General features: G+C 42.0%; 1 protein-coding gene across 3 annotated transcripts in view; it reads right to left on the bottom strand.

Moving 5' to 3' along the window:
- The window catches only part of LOC148022277 (phosphatidylinositol 4-phosphate 5-kinase 9-like), a 64,269-nt gene extending 46,151 nt beyond the window's left edge, over positions 1-18,118 (bottom strand). Inside the window, exons 1-4 of one of the 3 annotated variants that reach the window (XM_087697897.1) lie at positions 17,782-18,118; positions 15,772-17,307; positions 15,501-15,668; positions 2,436-2,601 (exon numbers count right to left, since the gene is read on the bottom strand). In XM_087697897.1, coding sequence (XP_087554023.1) covers positions 2,436-2,601; positions 15,501-15,668; positions 15,772-17,018 — 1,581 coding nt within the window. In that variant the 5' untranslated portion in view covers positions 17,019-17,307; positions 17,782-18,118. The remainder of the gene's footprint in view (positions 1-2,435; positions 2,602-15,500; positions 15,669-15,771; positions 17,308-17,781) is intronic. The other 2 variants (XM_087697896.1, XM_087697898.1) reach the window with 2 other exon arrangements.
- Between the last annotated feature and the right edge of the window lie 4,820 nt (positions 18,119-22,938).

The raw sequence follows: 22,938 nt of genomic DNA on the forward strand, positions 1-22,938 counted from the left end.
CCAAAAAGTGTGATTGCCCGCATGGTGGAAGGTGCCTCGTACATCTGCTGCAACTTCTGTCATACTTCAGGAGATGTCCTACAGGAGGTAACCGCCGGTAAGACCGCTTTAGAAATACACCGAAGCAAGGCCGAGTAAGCACGGGCATCGTCCAAGCCCCATGTGAGCATAGCTTCCTCATGGTTGTCCTCATCAAAGTCTTCAGGAAGAGGAAAAGGACGGAGAGGTCGAGGAATAGCTCCACAGACGATGTACCATAACCGCTTCTGCACAAACCAAGCTTTCATGACAGCACTCCATGTGAGATAATCAGGTCCATGTAACTTATCATCAGTGAAAGTGCACGGAGGAGCCATATGGAGAGGATAAGAAGAAAAGTAGAGAAGAGATGAAATTTAGAGAGGAAACACACCCAAAACACAAGCACAGACTGCAGAAAATGAGAGTTCATATGCAATACAACCTGACATCTAATCAATAGAAGACAAAATCTGTTGCAAAAAGTCAAAAAATCAGTCAAAAACTGCCAAAAACGGCCTGAATTAACAGTCATCCAACCACGAGAGACACTGAATCAGCAAAACGCAGGCTGTAAACTGGAGAAAAACAGGTAGAAAACTGTCGCCAGCAGCTGCAGATGAAAAACACAGGCAGTAGAGGGTGCATAGGCAACAGGCGATGGTAAGACTGCAAAAAACGCAGGCTAAAAACAGCCCCAAAACAGGTCGCCTCGCTGCAACAGCAGTCGTCTGATCAGTAGGGGTACAAAACAGTCCTGAAACTAGCAAGAAAACACAGCAGAAACACAAATCCTGAAAACTGATACCATGTCAGAAGTGGAGCTGTTTATTTCAGCACATGTTTATGCTTCCACCACTGCTCCACTTCTAACAAAAGCAAGCAAGAAAGACTACCTTGGAGACTGCCATGTGGATTCAAGGCAGTCCACTACAGGTTATGCCTTCTCCCTCAGATTAGGAGTTATCTTGTGGAGCAGCAAAAAACAGCCTACTATGGCCCTTTCTTCTACAGAGGCAAAGTACCATGCATTATGTTCTACCACTATGGAGGCGGTTTGGCTTCATCAAATGTTGGCAGAGATTGGCTTTCTTCAACCTCGAACTATGGAGCTCCACGTCGACAACTAGAGTGCTCTAGCTCTAGCAAAGAACCCTATGTTTCATGCTCGTATGAAGCACATCAAGATTCAATATCACTATGTTCGAGAGCGGATCGTGGATTCCGAGTTAGCAATGGCCTATTGTCCCACTGCAGACAACACAACAGATGTCTTCACAAAGCCTTTGCCCAAGGCTTCTATGCTTCATCACATGAGATTGTTAGGTCTTCAAATACTTCCAAGATCTAAGAGGGGGTGTTAGCCTGCTTATGTTAGTCGTGCCAATCTATCATCTCTTCATTGTGAGCTCCTATCAGAGTCTTAATGAAGACATAGGAGCTCTAGCAGTTTAGGCACATTTTCTTTATTTGTCAGCTTCTTGTGAGGCCAGCTTCTGCTTTCCACAATCCGCCTATACCTACCGGACATTGTGATTGTCATTTGGGATTTTTCCGAGGTCTCCCCTATTTTAGTGGCATTTTTCTCTTTAGTGACCAGCATTTATTGCTGGTTGGCCAGCTTTTATAGCCCCTACAAGAGCAGGTCAGCCAATTTTTTGATGTTTTGGCTATTTAAAGCCACACCCCACCTTGGCAGACACACAATCTTCAGTCTTCAGTCTTCCATTTGCAAGTGCACACTCCAACTCTCCATGCTTGGTGCTGCCATTGTCATCAGCCTGATTTGGTGCCTTCACTGATGCTTTGGGCTACATGTAGGGACTGATCAATCCGTTCCCATTGTATCAGCATTCTTCTTCAGTCAGCGCAGTATTCTTCCTTCGTCTTCTGCTTCCTCTCTTTCTCTCTATATATCCTTCTCTCTGTGTTCCTGTTTCTTTTCCATTGCGCACTCACAAAAGCATCAAGAACAAGCTCTTCCATAGGCCAGCCACAGGACAAGGTCCAGTCAACAAGCATGCAGGCCACACAATGCCTCCATCAGATCACAAGGGAAAATCAGGTCAGCACAACAGTAAGAGATGTAAGAAAAACAAAAGGACAGGAAAAATAAGAAACTAGCTTTGGTAGACAGCATCACCCTTCTTGCTCCAGCCACAAAAGCAGATGGTTGGATAGCAAGAAAAGGGCAAGGGTTTCTTAATTCTCATTACACCCCTTTATTCATCGTATATTGTACTTCTAATATACAGTTAATACTAAACATTACTGGAGTCTTAACCTTAAGAGTAATTGTAATCATGATGTTGAAAGAAACTAATCCAACCAGGTCATTGTCAAATAGTATCCATATCATATTCTGCCCACTATAACAGGACAAAGTGCAAAGGAACCTTCACAATTTAAATGTGTACCTTGACTTCAGCCTTGCGCATTGTTTTAATCATGAAACGATCGTCGTGAGAAAGGTAAAACACACTGCCACTTTTTCCTGGAGAAGAGAGCTCTCTTAATCCATTATCACCACAGATAGATAGCATGTAGTCTGCTGTATCCAACTTGAACATCTCCCTTAACTCCCTGGTCAAAGTTGTTGATAAATCAAGACATGTTATTTACACCATATGCATAATATAGATGCAAGGTCAGATGCAGATAAATCGAGACATGCTACTTAACACTACATGCATAATACAGACCCAATGTGAAATGTTGAGATGTACAAAATTTGAAATGTAGCAGCTTGTTAGAACTTCTGTTTGGCACACATGAGGTTCACATAAGTCATCTACACCACAAGGCAATCTAATTTAGCAGAAATAATTGAAATTTGATTCACCAACAGGTATTTTTAGCTATTTTTAGAAGCAACACCCAACCACAATGTGCTATCAATGAAAAGAAAGAAACAAAACCTAAGTAACAAAGGTGACTTCTATGACATCAACAGGGGCTGTCATCCGTAATGTGGCTGCTTCATGGTTAGAGATGATTCAAAAAACTTCAATCACTGCTCTTAGTGTCATGATGTAGAATACTCTTACTGTTCAACAGCTTGAACAAGTTCTCTCTCTCCTGCTGTCACACTCGACTTTTTTCGGGTGTTGTTTTCTCCAGTGGTGTATGGTTTTTGCATGCTGGCCCCAAATGGCTTCCAATGTAGTTTTATGCTTCTTGCCTTTGTGATTCTTATTGCCATCTACATGGATTTTAGGCTTATGTTTTGGGTATTTAGGTGCTATATGCCCCTCTTATTCACAAACATAGCATTTGTTTGCATCATACAACTTTCTTAGCACTAGCAAATGACATTTTGCCTTGTTTGCCTTTTAGAAAGAATGATAGAGACTGATTTTCAGCTCGTTGACCTTTTTTTGAGGATTTAAACTTGTTGCCCAAAAATAGAGTCTTGATGCCCTTATTTTCAGCATTGTCTTTTGAAGCATCCCTGTTGCCCCTAGATCCTATGACATGGCCTTTCATCAATGCATAAGTTGTGTTTGCATTTTCAATCAATCATGCCATGCTAGCCACTTTTGTCTTGGTGCAATGGTCATAAATTTCTTTGGGTAGACCACAATAGGTCTTTATTTACTCGTGACCTCACGAAATAGCTAATTGATAGCAAAGCTAGCCAAAATTGTCATAGATTTCTTTAGGTAGACCACAATAGTAGGTCTTTATTTGCTCAACCATTGTGACCTCACGAAGATAGCTATTGATAGCAAAGCTACCCAAAATTTATTTGTGCACTCTTCCAAATCAACACAATGAATTACATCCAATTTGTGCCAAGTTGTTGTTACATCCACTTCAAGTGTTTGTGAGCCATTACGAAGAGAGAACTTGTTTAAAATGCACCCAAGTTGCTAATGCCCTGCCTTGTATCAAATGGGTTGTCCACCATTGAAGTGTATTCCCTATTAAGAAAGTGGTTGCCTTATGTACTTTTGAATGCTCAAAAAAACTTCCCCTAGATAGGTGGCATCAAATTGTTGAATGAAGGTCAAAGCCTTCAATCTATCTTGTGAAAGGTTGCCCACCTTCTTCGTAGTCTTTAACCTTACTCAAAGGTGTCAAGTTATCATGAATCGATAGTTGCAAAAATGGTGGCCCCGGTGATGTGGCATGCCATTGCTGCATTTGCATCGAGAAGGGCCTTCTAGTTGACCAAGCATTCCTGTTTGCGTTCTTGGCTACATACCAATGTTATCATACAAGCTATTGTGCATTTCGGGTTGCAATGCCCCATGATAATTCTTGTGAAAACCTAACATAGGTGGCTGAAACCAGATGCATTTTGCATGCGAACATTGGTGGTTGTAGTGGCATCCAAAGCACTTGGATGCATAGATGGTTGAGGAATTGTTTGCTGTCCATGAGAAACATGCTGCACATTATTCCCTAGTGGATGAATATGCTATTGAATTGGAGTTCCTTGCACATTTGGCATTATAGGTGCCGGTGTATGCAGTATTTTGGCTGAAAAGATTGCCCATGAGCATCGTTTGGCTATTTAGAAGGCAAAGCGATGTTTTTTTCTTTAACATTGGGAATCAATTGCATGAATTTAGTAAATCAAGTTTGCTGAATTAACTGTTGCAAGTTCATAACAACACTTGCCAACTATGACTTGAATTTTGCATTTGCTCCTTGAGCACCTTGGACTTGTGGAGTTGTATGTGATTGAGCTGCATGCTCACCGATCACATTTCTTGCTTACTATGTTGAAGCTTTTTCAACATTAAGTGACTCCATGTGTTGAGTGTCTTTCAGGGTGGGGGGGGATGGGGGGTTTTCCTGTTTCTCACTCCTATTACTAGTGTTGTGGAACATATTTTACTATTTGCCCTTGCTATACATCGTTTTCAGCTAGTAAAAACCTTGCTGAAATTGAATTATTGCAAGCCAAAATGCATGTGTTTTGCCCCTCGAGATGGCCACAAGCTCACCTCCTTCAAAAAGATGGGAATGTCCTGATAATGGAACCATCAAACTCGCCTTTTGAAGCCCAAAGGGTAGTAGACCACATTTTACCAAACACTTAATTCATCTTGATAGTAAATTTAGCATGAAAAATCCACACATAACTAGAGCGAGAGCGCTCTTGCACCATGCACTATACTTGTTGGCCCCAAAGCTTGGTGCCCCTTTCAATATTTCTTTAGATTATTGATGTATGCTTGAAATTGGCTACAAATGATTGTATTTCAACGATTTCTTGTGACACAATTGATCCATGGGTGTATGATGACATTGTCATCTTCAATGTTGGCATCCAACCAATTGTAAAGTATTCAAAAATGTAAATGAACAATTAAGCCTATAAAACCCTAAAAATTATAGCTAGCATTTGAACCCAATTTTGTGGAGCATTTAAAATAACTGTCCTACATAGTTTCCATGCAATCCCATGTTGTTCCTCTCACAAATAGGGGAATTTCTTGCGATGAAATTGTAAGAATGTTGTTTTCTTCATGACAAAGTTACCTAGAAAGTTCACTAGGCTTGAGATGTTAGAGGAGAAGAGAGGATCTCAACGCCTAGTATTGTAATAACTTGTCTTTTAGTACTTAATTCAAAAACAATAGCATACCTTGCTATATATGGAGTTACAAGGCTACCTAATGGGTTTCCCATGTCAAGAGTAGAAGATTGCTGCTATTCACACTCCATCCATGCTATCGGCTCATATCCCATGGCTGAAACGTGCGATTTCTATAACAAAGAAGAAAAGAATGGCTATCTCTAAACTTGGGTTGCTCAAAATGGTCCCAAATAGCGAAGATAAGCTTTTTAAATGAGTAACCAACAATTCCTTAATCAAATCTTGTTTTTGATTGAGGGTTAATTAATGACTTTGTCTCTAATCGTAAATGAGATACCCTTAGAGCGTGGCAGCCTGCTTTATAACTCAAGTACCCTAAGTAAGTTGCTTACTAGGCGAAACTTTCAACGTAACTTAATTCTAAGGTATAAACTTTTAATTTAATGAAAATTTCACATTGAACCTTGTTACTTTTGCCTTGCTTTTGTACCACATAGCTTGTATACTTGTCCAATACAAACTTGCTATCAAATCCTTCACTGTTGGTGCGATGCTAACCATGCCAAAAGCTATGGAAACTAGAATTAAAGTTTATTTTAATTGAAAATCTTTGTGAAGTTTAATCAAATCATTAATTTGGTATTTATTTAATCTTGTTGGTAAGGCAACCAAGTACAAATCCTTTACAGCTATGCCGTGCATGGACCAAAGTGAGGGATTAGTATGCTTTAGTTTTCTTTGATGCAAGTGCTCATGCCAACTTCATTTCTCTAAAATTGGCAGCCAAGTTGGGCATTAGAAATTATGAAAAAGGTTCCACACATGAGGCTTCTTGAGCTAAAAATGCATTAGCTTTACTTAAACAGCCCCAAAATGTACTTAATTAATGAATCAAACTTGTTCTTTAAACAAAAATGTGTTCCTAGAGAGTGTCTATGTCCCATAAGCACAACCCCACTTGGGAGGACCCAAACCTTCTATAAATAGGTATACTGCCCTCCATTCAGTCCATCTCGTTTTTGCAAATTGCAGCCATCAGTCAACTCACACGTGGCAGCCCCTCCAACCTTGCAATGCCCTAGCGCCTTCTTCCAGCTCTCACCCACTCTCTGGCATCTCCTCCAGGCTACATTTGGCCTCTAGCTGCCATCACTAACCTCTCCACCATCATTTGGTGCTTGCATTTGATCTTCATTAGCCAGGCGTCAATCTCCACACCCTCCAACTGCCTGCGTTTGGGCCTCCATCAGCCTGGCGACAGTGTAGTTGCTGCTCCTCCATCTAGCGACATCGTCTTGCTCGTGTTTACATCATCAGGAGCCACCAAATATCACCACACCCTTCTACAACTGTTGCCTCTGTCTCCAGCAGCCTCCGGTGTCCACGTTTTGCAGATTGCTCTCTCTTCACAGTTTGACTGGTGGTCACAGACTTTGGATCCATCTCCGGTGGACATCACTCTCCGACACACTGCTCTGCCCTTAAGTATTTATACACTCTTACATTCATTTGCAGTTTTCATTCACTTCAAAGTTGTGTTCTTCTCTCCTTTCTTCTATTTGTGTTTGAGTTTCTGTGTTTGAGTTTTGAGTTTTGCGTTTAGGGTTTGAGTTTTGCTTTTTGTGTCTATGTCTGTCTCTTTGTGTTTTTGTCGTGGTCATACATTCCGTGTTTCCTCAGTGCAAACCCTAGCAGTTTTCTTCACATGGTATCAGAGCTGGTGCTCTTGTAAAGAGTATCCTGCGGATATTGTGGAGAGCTAGTCTTTGTGCGAGACACACAATACAACTCGTAACCAAATCACAATGTCCCAGACACCTTCTTCTCCAGTTTCTATATATCCTATTATGCTTCTCCATCACTGAAGGCCCTAAGACAGCATTATGGACTTAGTGAGGAGGACGATACTCCACTTTCACCTTCACCTTCTTTTTCTACTCCTATTCCAAATTTCACGAACATGACAGAGGAGGACTTTGAGGAGTACTATTGCAACAAGTACGATAATGTTTACACCCCTCCTATAAGCTTTGCTACCACATTCGGACCGGTTGGTAAGGCTGGCCACCTCTCCGATCATGGAGGACATACGGCATTTGGAGCATCTTGCGATCCATCTTCATCATTTCAGCTAGGTCCAATGTCAAGTTCATACATCCCTTTTGAGTTGAATGAATCAAAAGCCTCACATGTTTCTTCTTTTGAGGTGCAGGATCCAAATGGCTTTGCATATGTGAACTTTAATAGAGGGGGCTCACGAAGTAGATGGAATTCAGATACATCTACAGCTTCTGTTTGATTTGAGCATGTAACACACACTTCTCACTTCCCTCCCATCCCACCTTCTTCAACCTCCACCCTTGATCATCTCTCTTCATCCTTTCAAAATATCGGATTACACTCCACATCCGCTTCACACACACTAGAGGTTGAATCTTCCATCTCCGCTCCTAGCACCTTCTCCTTCTCTACCTCTTTACACCATGGCTGTGATGGGCATCCCCCCCACTACCCCCAAATTCACCTCTCACATTACCCCTCAGATGCAGGGGATTCTATCCTCGGCTTATGGTGTGTCATCCCACTTACCTTGGGTTACACCTACGTAGGGATTTGCATCTTCTGCTCCACGTGTTCCCATCCCACCTCCACCACTGACTACTCATTCGGCTACCATACCCATGCCTAGTCAGCCCATCTCTACCTATGGATCCAGCTTGCACACTACCCGCATGCTTGGTAGGCACTCTGGGGCCCACTCCCAAGTGCACTCCACTCCCTTATCTTACCCCCATTACACTTTTTCACACTACCCATCTCCGAGCACTACCACTCATGTTACAACGGCAAGAATGCCTTCACGGATAAGACTCATTTTAACACGTTAAATTTCACCATTTGCTCGAATTTCATACAACAAATGCTTGAGTCTCAAGGTCTTTGGGACCCTATCATTGGTCTAGAGCCTATGTTGGACCCTCGACTCACTCACCCTGACTACATCCATCAATGGAAAGCCCGCAATGCCACAGCCAATGTTGAGCTGATGCAAGGATTGCTTCCTGAGTTTCACTCTCAGTTACAGCACTTCCTGCTCGCATTAGAGCATTGGAGTCACCTTCTTAATCGCTATGCGGCGCGAGATCGTGCTCGGCACATAAATCTCCACTTTGAGCTTCAAGAGTTCTCTATTAAGGAAGGGGATAATCTGAAAGTCAAGCTGGCTGAATATAGACAGTTACTCGCCGAGTTTGCCACTGCTGGCTCTCCAAAGTCAGACAACGATCAGGTTATGTTCTTCTTGAATAAGTTGCCCGAAAAATACTTCAATTTCATTCAGCACATCATCTCATAGCCTCGATTGCCAACCTTCTACAAGTTTGAGTGACAGTTCTTGTGTTACACCAGTCTACATGATCAAGTCCACAAGAAATCCTCATCACAGCCTTATTCAAAGCAGAGGGGGTTGATGTCAAAAGCGGTGCAGCAATGGAAGCGTAAACATAAGCTGTAATAAACTGTTGAAACACAAGACAAAAGAGAAAGGAAAAGAAAAAACGCAATACAAATGAGAACTCACATGTATGCTCGAGAAATGAAGTGGTGCAGCAATGGAAGCGTAAACATAAGCTGTAATAAATTGCTGAAACACAAGACAAAAGAGAAAGGAAAGAAAGAACACAATACAAATGAGAACTCAAATGTATGCTCGAGAAATGGAATCCACATACCAAGACATGAGATAGTACAGAAGCAATGTGAGTCACCGGCTGTGGAGACACTAGCACATGCTCCCTCTCTCCAAGAATTGTCAGGTGATGAATGAATGTGGAGGAGGGAGCCTGCAAAGGCAAGCCAATCAAAGGGTGACTCCTCTTTCTCAAATGGAACCAATGAATCTAGACCTATCTGGCAACAACTCCCTAAGAAAAACCAGTTTTGCACACACTATCAGAGAGCAGGCCATGTGGACGAGGAGTGTTGCTCCAAGGCCCAAGGTCTTCTTTCACCTAAAAAGCCTCAACAGACCACTCTGCGACTGCACACTCCAGTGGGGCTACACCTTCCACTCCTGCTTCATCTGCTCCTTCACCACCCGTTGTTACTACTGGACATGTGGCCCGATCACAACCTCAACAGACAGTCTCTTTCACTACCCCTGAGGGACTGCCTGATTGGTCTAAAGGTCCCGACCCCGTTGCACTTCATGCATCCATCTCACCTTCTTCTCCACCTCGTCAAGTCTTCCCTTGGCAAAGCCTTGCTACTGGACGTACGCAATGGTAGACACCTTCTTAGACTAGCATGTCTCTACGTCCTTTAGGATACCCTAGATCAATCTAGCAACCATTTTTTGCACTCTTAGAGTCGGACCCATAGGATTCATTGTCCTTAGCTTTTCCATCCTTAAGTCTTCCGTTGCATTTACTCACGCACGTACACATTCATTGCGTTGTCTATTCAGTTAGATTTTCTCTCTATTATGTTTTGCTTTGGAGTATCTCACCACTAACCTCTGTCTTTGCAGATTCTTATCTCTTTTGCAAGGTTTTGTCTTTCAGTATCGAGCTAACTTGCAGATTGCTTTGGTCCTACCTAGGCTAGAGACGTGGGGATGTGCACCGTTCCTTTCATGGTTTCATCATCCTAGGAGTGCTTGCTCTTCTTCTAGCATGGAGGTTTCCCCTCCCGAGGCAGATCGTGCAGCATCTCTCTCGATGCTATCATGGCGGTGACTTCTACCTTGCTCTTCCAGCGAGGTGCTTCATCCCCTTCATCTTCATCATCTTTTTCCATTCCTTATGGTTCTCGGCACCACACAAAGACTGACATCAAGCTCCTCTTCCTTCTTCGGCATCTACATCTAGGTTGAGAAGGGGTTCCTACCCTTCTTGGTATTCTACAAGCTTCAACACTTTGTCTACAGCATCGGCTTCTCCCCCCTGTTGTACTTTCCCCTTTGCATTGCATGATTTCATCATCTTTGTACTAGGATGCTTGGGCAAGTGAACAATTTCTCCACGAGGGATATTGTCCAAGTGGCACCTGCTGCATGAGCATTCTTCAACAAGTAGCATACTAAGCATCTGATTGTGTAGAGCACCACTTGAGCGGATCCTAAGTTGTTTCCACCGGGCAGCCGCTGATACCACACCACCATACTCCCTCATTATATTTTCCTTCATCATCGATACCCAATGATGGTAGGGATAGTATGCTTGTTTTGTGAAGGTCTTGAGTTCTAACCATCCCTTTTTTTACCCTCCCGTCAGGGGCACGGATACTCAATAGGACGAAAACTTATGTGAAACCCTCACTTAAATGTTAATAACCTCACACCAAAAAAGCCCTCCAAAAAAAAAAGTCCATAGCTGATTCCATCCGCCTTTGCAGTGCTTAATAGGCCACTGGACAGCCGACGTGCACCCTTTGTCCGATGCCCTGTCCTCTCTAGGGTGATCACTTGGGCTCCCTTCATAAAATAATTATCACCTTTGTAGTCTTAGTAGGCCACTGGGCAGCCGACATGCATCCTTTGTCCAATGCTCTGGCTCCTTTGGGGTGGGACGCCTTGGGATAAAAGATAAAGAAAAAGGGCTTGGCTGGCCTTCATTCTCATGGCACCGTTGTTGGGCCTAAGAGGGGGTGTTGAGCTAAAAATGCATTAGCTTTACTTAAACAGCCCCAAAACGTCCTTAATTAATGAATCAAACTTGTTCTTTAAGCAAAAATACGTTCCTAGAGAGTATCTATTTCCCATAGGCACAACCCCACTTGGGAGGACCCAAACTTTCTATAAATATGTATGCTACCCTCCATTCAATCCATCTCGTTTTTGCAGATTGCAGCCATCAGTCAACTCACACGTGGCAGCCCCTCCAGCCTTGCAATGCCCTAGCGCCTTCTACCAATTCTCGCCCACTGTCTGGCATCTCCTTTCAGGCTGCGTTTGGCCTCCAATTGCCATCGCCAGTCTCTCCACCATCATCTGGTGCTTGCGTTTGATCTTTATCAGCCAGGCACCTATCTCCACACCCTCCAGCTATCTACATTTAGGCCTCCATCAGCCTGGCGACAGTGTAGCTGCTCCTTCTCCATCTAGCGACATCTTCTTGCTTACGTTTGCACTCATCAGGAGCCATCTGACATCACCACACCCTTTTGCAGTTGTCGCCTCTATCTCCAGCAACCTCTGGTGCCAACATTTTGCAGATTCCTCTCTCTTCACAATTCAACTGGTGGTCACAGACTTCGGATCTGTCTTTGGTGGACTTCGCTCTCTGACACACTCCTCTGCCCTTGAGTATCTGTACACTCTTACATTCATTTGCAGTATTCATTCACTTCAGAGTTGTGTTCATCTCTTCCTCCTTCTCTTTGTGTTTGAATTTCTGTGTTTGAGTTTTGAGTTTTGCGTTTAGGGTTTGGGTTTTGCTTTCTATGTCTGTGTCTATTTCTTTGTATTTCTCTTGTGGTCGGACACTCTGTGTTTCCTTGGTGCAAACCCTAGCAATTTTCTTCACAAGGTGAGTTTGGCTTATCCTAGACGTGCAAAGGTAGTCACCGCTATCATTTGGAAAACCCCATGCTCATTTGCAATAATATGTAGATAGTGAGGATTTTCACATTATGACGTTGAAGGGCTGCGATGAATTATTGGATATATAGCAGGAAAATTGCTTGTTCTTGATGTAAAGTTGAATGGAGAGTCAATTCCTCTTGAATCTGCTTCAGCGATTTCTTCAGTAATGAAAAATCAGCTTTTGCAAAAACCAAGAAAATTATGGTAAGTCTAATGTTTCAATGCTGAATAATGAGCAAACAAAATTCTTAAATGAATTCCAAGATTGTTTTCCTAACTCTTTACATGGAGAATTGCCACTTGAAAGGCCAAAGGATCATTCTATTGACCTAGTGCCTAGTAGTACACCTCCAAACAAGCCACCCTATAGAGTAAATGCTCCCCAATGACAAGGAATAATAAGTCAAGTTAATGAGTTGTTGGAAAAAGGGTTGATTCAGCCTAGCTCATCACCCTTTTATTCACCTATACTACTTATGCAAAAAAAGGATGGTTCATGGAGAATATGTATTGAAGAATACCATCAAAATAGATTCCCTATATCAAGGATTGATAATATTATTGATTGGTTAGAGGAAGCCTATACTTCAACAAGATGGACCTTAAAAGTGGGCATCATCAACTACATATAAGGCCAAAAGATGTGCACAAGACAACTTTTGGGATCGCTTTTGGGTTATGTGAGTCCTCGGCCATGCCATTGGGGCTTACAAATGCACTTGCAGCATTTAATCGCATGATGGATAGAATTTTTCAGCCCTACAAGTGCTTCATTGGTGCGTTCTTTGATGACTTCATAGTCTATTCAAAGTGAGGTGGAACATTGGATACATTTGACTAATTTGTTTAAGAAACTCAAAAAACACAAGTTGGTTATTAATGCAAAAAACAGAAATTCTTCATGTCAAAGATTCGCTTCTTAGGGCATATTGTCTCAAAAGATAGTCTTAGAATGGATCCTGCAAAAGTGGAAGCAATATGCAATTGGCCGCATTTGGGAACCTTGCATGATGTACATAGCTTTGTGGGGCTGTGTTCGTACTATAGAAGATCTATACACAACTTTGTTGAAATTGCTTCACCCCTTTATACATTGCAAAAGAAGGGAGTTCCATTCACATGGGCTAATAAGGAAATTGGAACATTCAATAAGCTGAAAGAAAAGCTTACTCCAAATCCAATGTTGATCTTGCCAAATCTTCAAAAAGCTTTCATTGTTTGGTGTGATGCATGTGGGAACAGCATCGGTGCACTTCTAATGCATGAAGGCCATGTTGCACCATATGAGAGTAGAATTTTACAAGGTGCTGAGAAATATTTGTGGGTTTATGAGAAAGAGTTGCTTGCTGTAATTCATACTCTTTCCACTTGGAAACACTACCTATTGGGGGCTTATTTTTTGTATAGACAAATCATCAAGCTCTATGATATTTTCTTACTCAGACTATGTTGTTTGAGAAGCATATGTGATGGGCCAACTTTTTATCCATGTTTCACTTTCAAATAGTGTATATGGAGGGGGGGGAAAGAATATTGTGCTCATGCATTGTCTAGGAAACCACAAGTATCAACAGTGTCTATAGCATATCATCATGAGTTAGATGATTGTGGGCAAATTGTGCCCAAACAATGCTGGTCATTATATGACAGCAAGTGTATTGAAGATTAAAGGGGAGCAATTTATATCTCATTGAGTTAGATGATTGTGGGCAAATTGTGCCCAAACAATGCTGGTCATTATACGACAACAAGTGTATTGAAGATTGAAGGGGAGCAACTTATATCTCATCGTACTTCAACCTTAATACAAGATAAAGAACTACAACAAGGGACGCCAATCATTGGGGCCAATTGGATATCAACTGTCCAAGATTAATTTGTAACATTTTTATTTCAGTTTATGTGTAGTTAATGCTTGCGGTAATTTGAGTTAAACCAAGTTTACACCACCCTTGCCAAGAAGGAAGGCTGGTTTCAACATCCTTCTAGGAATCATTGCGACTAGCAAACACCAGAGACATGATATCCACCTTCTTGATAAAGGAGGATGGATGCCTCCAACAAGAGACTTGGACTTCACAAAGTTCACAGGATCCTCAAGACAAAGGATCAAAGTAGTAGCACACTGCAAAAGAGGAAGTGGCACATTGATCAAGACCCAACCACTTGTCTTGTAGATGGATGGAGATATGGGGCTTATTAGAGGCCTCTATAGAGATTACAGTGAGATTCAAGAGAGTGGGTATGGAGGGATCCAATCCTTGACAACCTACAGGCCATGCAACATGGCCTTCTTTGGCTACACTACTAGGCTGGGTGAACGATTCAAATGAGCACAATCACAGCACAGCTAGCAACCACCTCCCACTAGCACAAACAAGGCATCTCACATCATTTCTATTCAGACCTTGGAGGATGCTAGATGATAGCTTTTGGCCTTGGAAGATATCCCTCTTCCTATGACTATTAGCTCACAAGAGCTCAGCAATTGGCACTTGGCTTGGATATGGCAAGAACCTAGTGGCATGCACAAGATGCGGTTAGTCAGAGGGGACACACATGCACTATCTATGGAGGAGAGCCCTCAAGATTATATTCCATGGCACATCAGAGACCATGGTTGCAACTTGGGGGGGTGTGGCTTGGATCACAAACAGAGACCTGGCATGAGGCAATGCAAATGTTCAAGGAAGCCTACCTTTCATCATTATTGGACAACATCTGAGCAGGATCCCCACTCTAAATTAATCACATGCACAGTGGACCACAGACAGTGTCATAGATGGGAGCTGATTGCTAGTATTATAGTTTTGCACATTTGCACAGTTTTTTAAGTCAAACACGAAAAACGTAATATTTTGCACCCTCCGCAAACCCTTCTTCCCTTGTCCTTTTAGCTTTAGCTTTCTAAACATCCCTGGTAAGCTTCACCTACTTAAGTAATAAAGGACTGTTATAAAGCCTCAACGTTGCCAATTCTTCACCACAACTTAACTGAGCAAAATGGTTTGCTGATTCAAGGCTGTAATGAGGTGGGGCTAGTCCATTAAACTCCCATAAGCTGTGCAATGTGAGTAATTCCATGTGTAAATTGCAGCAGGTGTAGCAGGGGTTACAACCAACCCACAAATGTTGTAAAAAGGTATGGGCAAATCAGCAGAAGACTTTGGCAAACAATACACAACATGTTGCCTAATCACTTCTATTAGAATTCAGTATGCAAAAAGAAATAAGGAAAGAAAGTGTATATCAGCAACCAAGAAGGAGAATTCCACAGTTAGCTTCTACCATGCCTCAAGAGCATGTGAAGCTACAGTTTCAATACATAAAGCTGTAGTTGAATGAAACCTGAACACAAGCGGACAATAGTCTTTCCACTTAAAATCAACAGATTGATGAGGAGGAGTCAGCTGAGAACCCTCCTTTGGGAAGTTCATCCATATCCTTGCTTTTAGACCAAAATCAGAAAGGGAGATATCACGCCTTGGTATTGCTGTTATCTTACCGACGGAGTACCTAGAAAGTGTACATAAGCAATACAGTTCATGCCTGTCTATTCTGTTTAAATTTTAGCACAATTAGAGCACTATGAAAAAGTGCATGAGGCAATAACAATCACCTGATCCCTAGCTGTAAGTTTAACATTAAATCGTAGCTTTGATGCCCTTTAAATATTGTTTCTCCTGGTCTAATTGGATCCTTACTACACCGCTGTTGCCAACTTCTTATATGCTTCGGCAGACGAGAAACTGGAGTTTCTTTTATGAGCTCATTGATTAGCACACCTTGCACATAATCTCTTTCCACTACTGTTGATACATAATTGTCCTCTTCTAACAAAGATTCCTGGCTAGCACCCTCTTGCTTCCTTGAAACCTTCATTTCATCCCATTCATCAAAGCTTATAAGATCACAACTCTTTCGGTCCTCTGGTGGTAAACTTTGGTTCAATGATGGGTTTCCACCACTCATGAGCATATCTGATGATGACCCCTGGCTGGATATTCTGCATATCTTTGTAATCCACTGTTCATGATCAGATCCTGATGATGAGCTCCTAGTTCGTTCGGATGTCCGGGATGTAGTGCCATCGTCTCCTGATCCTTCATCTTGTTGTGCATTTGATATGCGTCGCTGTCTTCCAGGTGAAATGAAAAAGCCCTTGCCATCTTTCAGGCCTCTGCTCCAGGTGCCTGCATAGGTACCACCATCCACCCATGTGTAGACACCATGTCCGTGCTCCAATCCATCAAGCCACTGGCCATCGTATTTGTCACCACAAGCCCATGTTAAAGTGCCTCTCCCAGACATGGAGCCAGATTTCCACTCTCCGACATATTCATTTCCATTCTTCCACAGGTACCTTCCCATGCCTTCAGGCACGCCCTGGTTCCACAAACCCTCGTATACATCACCATTTGCATAGCTCTTTGTTCCAAAGCCTTTCTTTTCATTCATGTACCAACTGCCTTTATAGGTTGTACCATCAACCCCTGTAAAAGTTCCCACTCCATGTATGTAACCTGCCATGAAGTCACCCTCATAAGTAGCCCCTGAAGGCCAGGATATTTTACCCCTGCCAGATTTCCGGCCATTTCTCCACTCACCTTCATACATGCAGCCATCTGACCATAAATATTTGCCTGTTCCTTCCGGAAGGCCACTGTGCAAAGAACCAACATAAATGTCTCCATTTGCAAGTAACCTTTCCCCAATAACTTCATCAGAACTCAAGTCTATACTGGCAAGCTCATATGGATTATCTTGCCCAATTGGGATAAATAACTCTTTGTGAGGTGCCACTTTGTGGCCTTGTATGGGGTTGAACAGTTTGTCATAGGCCACATGAGCTTGGGGATTAGACATACATGCAGCATCGGTTGGCACTGTGTTTTCAGGAGCAACTAAGCCTTGTCTAGTATTGATGCGAAAATTGTTGGGAAAACTTCTAAATATCCCTGTGTGCTGGAGTAAGGTTAGGCCTCCATGGATCTCCTTTGTACCTGGTAAGGTTGCCACTGTTGCGTAGTTACAATCTCAACAGACTCATTTGTGCCGATGACGGCCATTCTATACTGAAGCATCCAGAACAGGAGCACATCCATAAATGTGCCAGAATCTGGTCACACTCGCTTATCCTGTTGGAAACTGGTCCCTGTAACCAAAAATTAAAGCACAAAATTAATCCATAACTGCCATGCTTCCACAAAATTTACCCCTCCAAGTGTATGACATTGAAAGGGCTTGTGCACGCTGTATCACCACATGCCAAGTTTTGACGTGCCAGCAGTGAAGCGAATCAATACTGCTGGGATAGAATCAGGTAAACCGATAGACAGAATGTGCAATCGAATGGCACGAAGATGGGTTTACGAGGGGGAAATGCAATGGGATGATAGAATGCTGTATGTTAATGCAGTCGGAACATGTGCCAGGCATAAGAGGGATGGCATGCGACAGGACCAACCATGAAGATCAAGAATCAATTGTCACACAGCAGGGAAAGTGAGGGAAGCAGGAGTGCATTATACGAGACCATAGGACTGATCGCAAAGATCAGGAATCGATGGTCACACAACAAAAAAAATGGGTGAAGCAGGAATGCATTATGTGAGACCATAGACAATACCGCATAACATGGTTGGGGGGGAGTTTTTGGGGCAAGAATCCTCTTGATCATACAGATCAGCACCATGGGCATTGAGCTTGAAAGCTGGCAATTGGCTGGTTCGTGACAGGAAGGCACAATAGTTTATGTGTCCTGATTCTTCTTCTTCTTATGATCCTCCTCCTGCTGCTCCTCCTCCCCCTTCTCTTCTTCTTCTTCTTCTTCCTCCTCTGCTTCTCCTCCTTTTTCTTAGAGAAAGGACGGCAATCTATTTATACAAATCCGTTTATAAGTAAAGAAACTGGATGGAACAAAAGGGGGAATTGTGTCGCGGAGGGTTGTTAGGAAGAAGAAGAATGAGAGAGACAGACAGAGAGAGAGAGAGAGAGGGGGAGGGGGGGGGGGGGGGGGGGGGGGGGGGGGGAGATTCAGTGGGGTCGAACACAGATGATGCAGCCAGCCTACTTCTTCTTCCTCGAGGCAAACGCAAATGCATAGGAAAAAAAGAAAATACAAAAGTGGTTTCTGTTAACGTTTGCATTCAATTTTAGGCGTTGATATCTAATTATAATTAGGCTGGTTACACACTAAATGATGGGTATCCTTTGAATTTTGAAACTAAGTCCAAGTATGAGTATAAAGCCTTTAAACATTAAAAATTTTTGTAAAAAAGTAAAAAATAATATATTTATTATTTAATTGATTAGTTGCAATAGTAAAAAGTGTATCCTCGTCCATCACTTTACAAACCATCAGGTAGGGGAGACTCCCTGGCCAAAAGTGGGCGGGGCCTCATACATTTGCACCATGAGATGTAGCCATGCTATATAATGCCTACTGTTGGAGTCTTTTGAATTACATATAATGCCTACTATTGGAGTTGGCCTCATACAGTTGCCCAATGAGATGTAGCCATGCTATAAACCTCCACATTTTCACCACTACATAGACTCTCTCAAAGATTTGGACAAAGATCATGCATACTCTTTGTGTGGGAGATGCGAGAGGCTACAAGGTGGCTTTACGAGGAGGAGGAGGAGGAGGAGGAGAAGGAGGAGGAGGAGGAGGAGGAGGAGGAGAGAACTTCATGCAAACATAGGACTCCAATATTTTGTTCCACTCGCTTGGCCCCTAGGATGGTCTGGCATTATAGCCCACGAGATCACTTGTTCACACAACCATTGTATTTATGATGTACATACCTACTCTCTACGTGGTTCTTTGTACTTTTTATTTTGCCCCAAGGTGATTTTCTCCAAGGTGTAATTAATAGATTTTCTCTTTTCTCTGGAAAAAAATGGGCAATGTTGGCTCCCCTTAATAACATGAAAATGTATTATGGAAGTAGCAACAATAGTTACATCATTCTTTTAGGATAGTTCTATCCAATTAGGGGTTGCAAATTAATTTGGGGTTTTCTAAAAGCCTTAAAGACTTAATTTGCTCCCTTAGAACCCTAAAGAGTTCCCAAAACATCAACCCTAAAGAGTTCCCAAAACATCAAACTTAAAAGAACTAAAAGTATCACCTAGGACTTGAAGAGCAAGAGCTCTCTTAAATTGCTTAGCATTTCTAAAATCCCATTCGCCTTATGGACCATCATCCATATGATACTCTAAGTTCTCAAGGACCTCTCATCAATGTTGGCTCACTTGAGAAGGTTAGTCACACATGATATCTAACTCTTGTTGAAACGTAGATTTTAGCTAGCATAACATACATGTTACCAAATGAGATTAAGAGATGTTATAGTCAATAGAGTGAACATCTATTTCCATTGAGCCCATGTTTTTGGGGCTTTTATATCCCACAATGCCTCCCTTTGCAGGGCTCATTAACACCCTTATTATATCAATCGTTGACATGGTTAAGTGGTTTCAGCGTCCCCCTTTATACAAACTATAACACATGTGAAGGTCTTGCACCTCTAGCAACCAAACCTCAATCAAGATCACAGTTGGTAGTATTCACGAATGTGTAAGCTCGTGCATAGCTACTCTTATATGAGAAGAGTCATTGTGTCTAATTACGATGCTAAGAAAGCCCATGGCCAAGAAATAGCCACATTTGTTAAACTCTCTAGCTTCTATGAGAAGGTTTGAAGTTTAATCCTACCAAAGAGGTAATTCAAAAGGGAAATGCCAACTAAGCATTATTTGAGCAATAACCTCAAGAGGTGAGGCTTGTAAGAATTCTCATAAGACGCAAGTGTCATTGCCTTACTTTTTTAACTCCATGGATAATTAATATCTTCTTCAAATGAAAAGAGAGCCATTTGTTGGAAACTTAGGAACACAAGTTAAATAAATGAACCTTCATGCATCATGTATACAATCATCCACTATATTTTGAAACTACATGAGTAATGTTCAAGTTGTAGAAAAGCAAAAGTTAGCTCCTCTTTGATTTCATTTCATTCAACTTGATATTTGCATTTGAGAAAGTTTTGTCTCAAGTAAAAGTAGGCTCTCCTCTTTTGATTTGCAAGATTTTATATTATTTACATTTGTTGAAAGGCTTATTAAGTTATATTTTAGCAAGGGGTTGCTAAAACAAGGAAAAACCTTTCTAGAATAAGGGTGACCATGGGACTACAACTTATGGTGGCCCCAACTTGATGAGCTATGCCTTCCCTCAAAATTTAGGGTGTTGGTGGGGGGGACCAAAAATATTCCCCAAAAGTACACACTTGGTCAATGGCATCTCATTTCTTTAATGTCTCCCATTACAAAACTTTTCCATGTGACAATTGTGATTGTGCATGCTAGTTATACATAACTTTTTTTCTCCTCCTATTACAAACTTTCAAGAAATGTTGTGCATGTCATGAACCCCATGAATTTTAAAAATTTCAAATTATTGTCTTAACAATCTTCAAGGGAAAATGTAGCATGAAATCTTACCCATATAGACCTTGAAATATTATCACAGCATTGATGAGGTAGTCTTCCCATTCAATGATTTTATAGAATTGTCTTATATTTCTATTGCATTTATTCTGACAAATTTGCAAGTTTACGTACAACTAGATTTTAGTCACGACATCTAAGTGTATGTGAATTTCGGTTATGTTCAAAAAAGTCAATGCAAAAAAAAAAAGCCCAAATATAATCTATACTTACGATTATGCCAAGTGTTAAGATGAAGCTCTTCTAAGCCCTTGTTTTGTGACAAATTTGCCATGATAATATGGTTGTATTTTGGTTAATTAAACTTTACCCTACATTGGTAGATTGTGTAGTCATTATTAGGTCAGTTGGATTGGTTACATGTCTTAAGTGATTTTTAGGAAAAGTTGTGTAACACCTACCACCTAAACATTGGGAAGCTATAGGTTAAAAGGTTGCCTCCTCATTGAATGGGGTGAAGATCTTCAATGATTTTGATTACACGCTCCTTACAATTGGGTTGGTTTGAGTTTTATTCTCTCATTACACCTAAGCTTTGGTGAAGGGACATGAATTTTCTTTCTATGCATTTAGTTGGGACAAAGATTTTTCCAAACATGTTTGATGGAAGATTAATAATGTTAGTTATTGACCATGCAAACTCGTGTGGAGCTCCTACATGCATCTCCAGTTCCATACCTTGAGCTTAAACAAGGGTGAGGTGTGTGTCCTTGTGTGAAAGATTCCTTGAACTTGAGGGTGGGAGAGCATCTCCCTTGTTGCTCTATTGAGTCTTCCCTCTTCTCTTCTTCACTCTCAAATTGTTTGGATGCTCATGGTGAGGGGATTGAAGGTGTGCACATAGAGAGGAAGCTGTTGAAGCTTTTCTTGCAAAACGGAAGCTTCTCTCCACACCATCCAGGTCATAGTGGTGGAGATTTAGACATTAGTCATTAGTCATTAAGCTTTCAAGCTTTCTTATTCTTCAGGACTTGTAGTTTTTAAGTAGTCATAAAGTAGGAGAAGGAGTGAGAGAGACAAAACAATTGAGGTGAAAGATAGGCAACCTTTTGATGCGAAGAACCCTCGAAAGGATAAGTGGTGCAACAATGAGCTTGTGTACCTCACAAAAAGCATAATGCAATGAGAGAAATAAGAGATGATGTAGGTAGTGGTGGTTGGTTGGCTCATAGGCAATGGCCAAACAATTATGCCACATTTTGACCTTTGTAACCACGTTGGGCCCACAGAAAGTGGCCACAATGTGGAGGTGAGTGGTCTCATAGATACTTGGTATGAATAGGCCTCAAGCTAGTTCCTACATCTTTGGAACTTATTTTTATCTTATGCACTTCATCTAGAAACTTAAAGTTGTCATTTGATTGAGCTTTCAACCTCATGTGTGTTGTCTTAACTAGGGTGCCTAAACATCACATTGGTGCTCATCTGTAACGTGCCTACTCCTCAAATCGCGGGACATGTCTTAGCAGTCCATCAAGAGATATATCTAGAAGACGCCGCCGGGTACTCCCAAGGAATGACACGAGGTTTACCAACTAGGGTCTCTCGAGTCTGCCCCCGCAACATAACTTATCCGGTCGTTCCCACTAGGATCGCGGGTTCCTAGTCAACATTGTCTAAGGTCATAGACCGACTTTCTCCTAACATTTCTCGTTATCATTTCCTTTGAGAAAAGCTCTCGGCTAACCGAGACCACCCTTCCGTAGGATAGACCCATTGGTCACATCCACCACGCTTCCCTCGGGGGTTGATTTAGTTATCTAATTACCTACCACGTTATGTTTGACACATAAAAGTAGCTTCCTTAGTTAACCCGTTAGTCACAGGTTCCTTTACATAATTTAGGGCACAGACACGAAGACAAGATAAAACAGGATCAAAAACGTCCTTAACTTATCTTCAGATTAATGTTTGTCTCCCGCCCATACAGGAGAATTAAGTGTTCCTTTCTGCCTCCGCAGAAAAAATCATTCCGTCTCTCGACAACAAAACCCGCAAGTTTTATCCTACCAAGATTCCACCTTGCAACTAGTATCAAGGCCTCGAGATCCCATCTCGAGTCACGTAGAACACTCGTGTAGGGCTCGGAGGCATTGGGATTTATGGCCAGAGCCCCCACTGGCACCCAAGCGTCCTCCTACGCCAAGTAATTTCCACAGAGAGACCTCTCGCGGCGGGTTCGGTCCACATTCCCGGCGTGGATTCATAACCCCCTTGGTTAGAGTTTGGCGGTTCGCGGGGAGTAGCTAGTGCCATCCTTCCTTAATTA

This window comes from Lygodium microphyllum, chromosome 17 (assembly GCF_053477565.2).
Source record: "Lygodium microphyllum isolate KBCC chromosome 17, Lygodium_microphyllum_v1.1.10, whole genome shotgun sequence".
Classification (NCBI taxonomy): domain Eukaryota; kingdom Viridiplantae; phylum Streptophyta; class Polypodiopsida; order Schizaeales; family Lygodiaceae; genus Lygodium; species Lygodium microphyllum.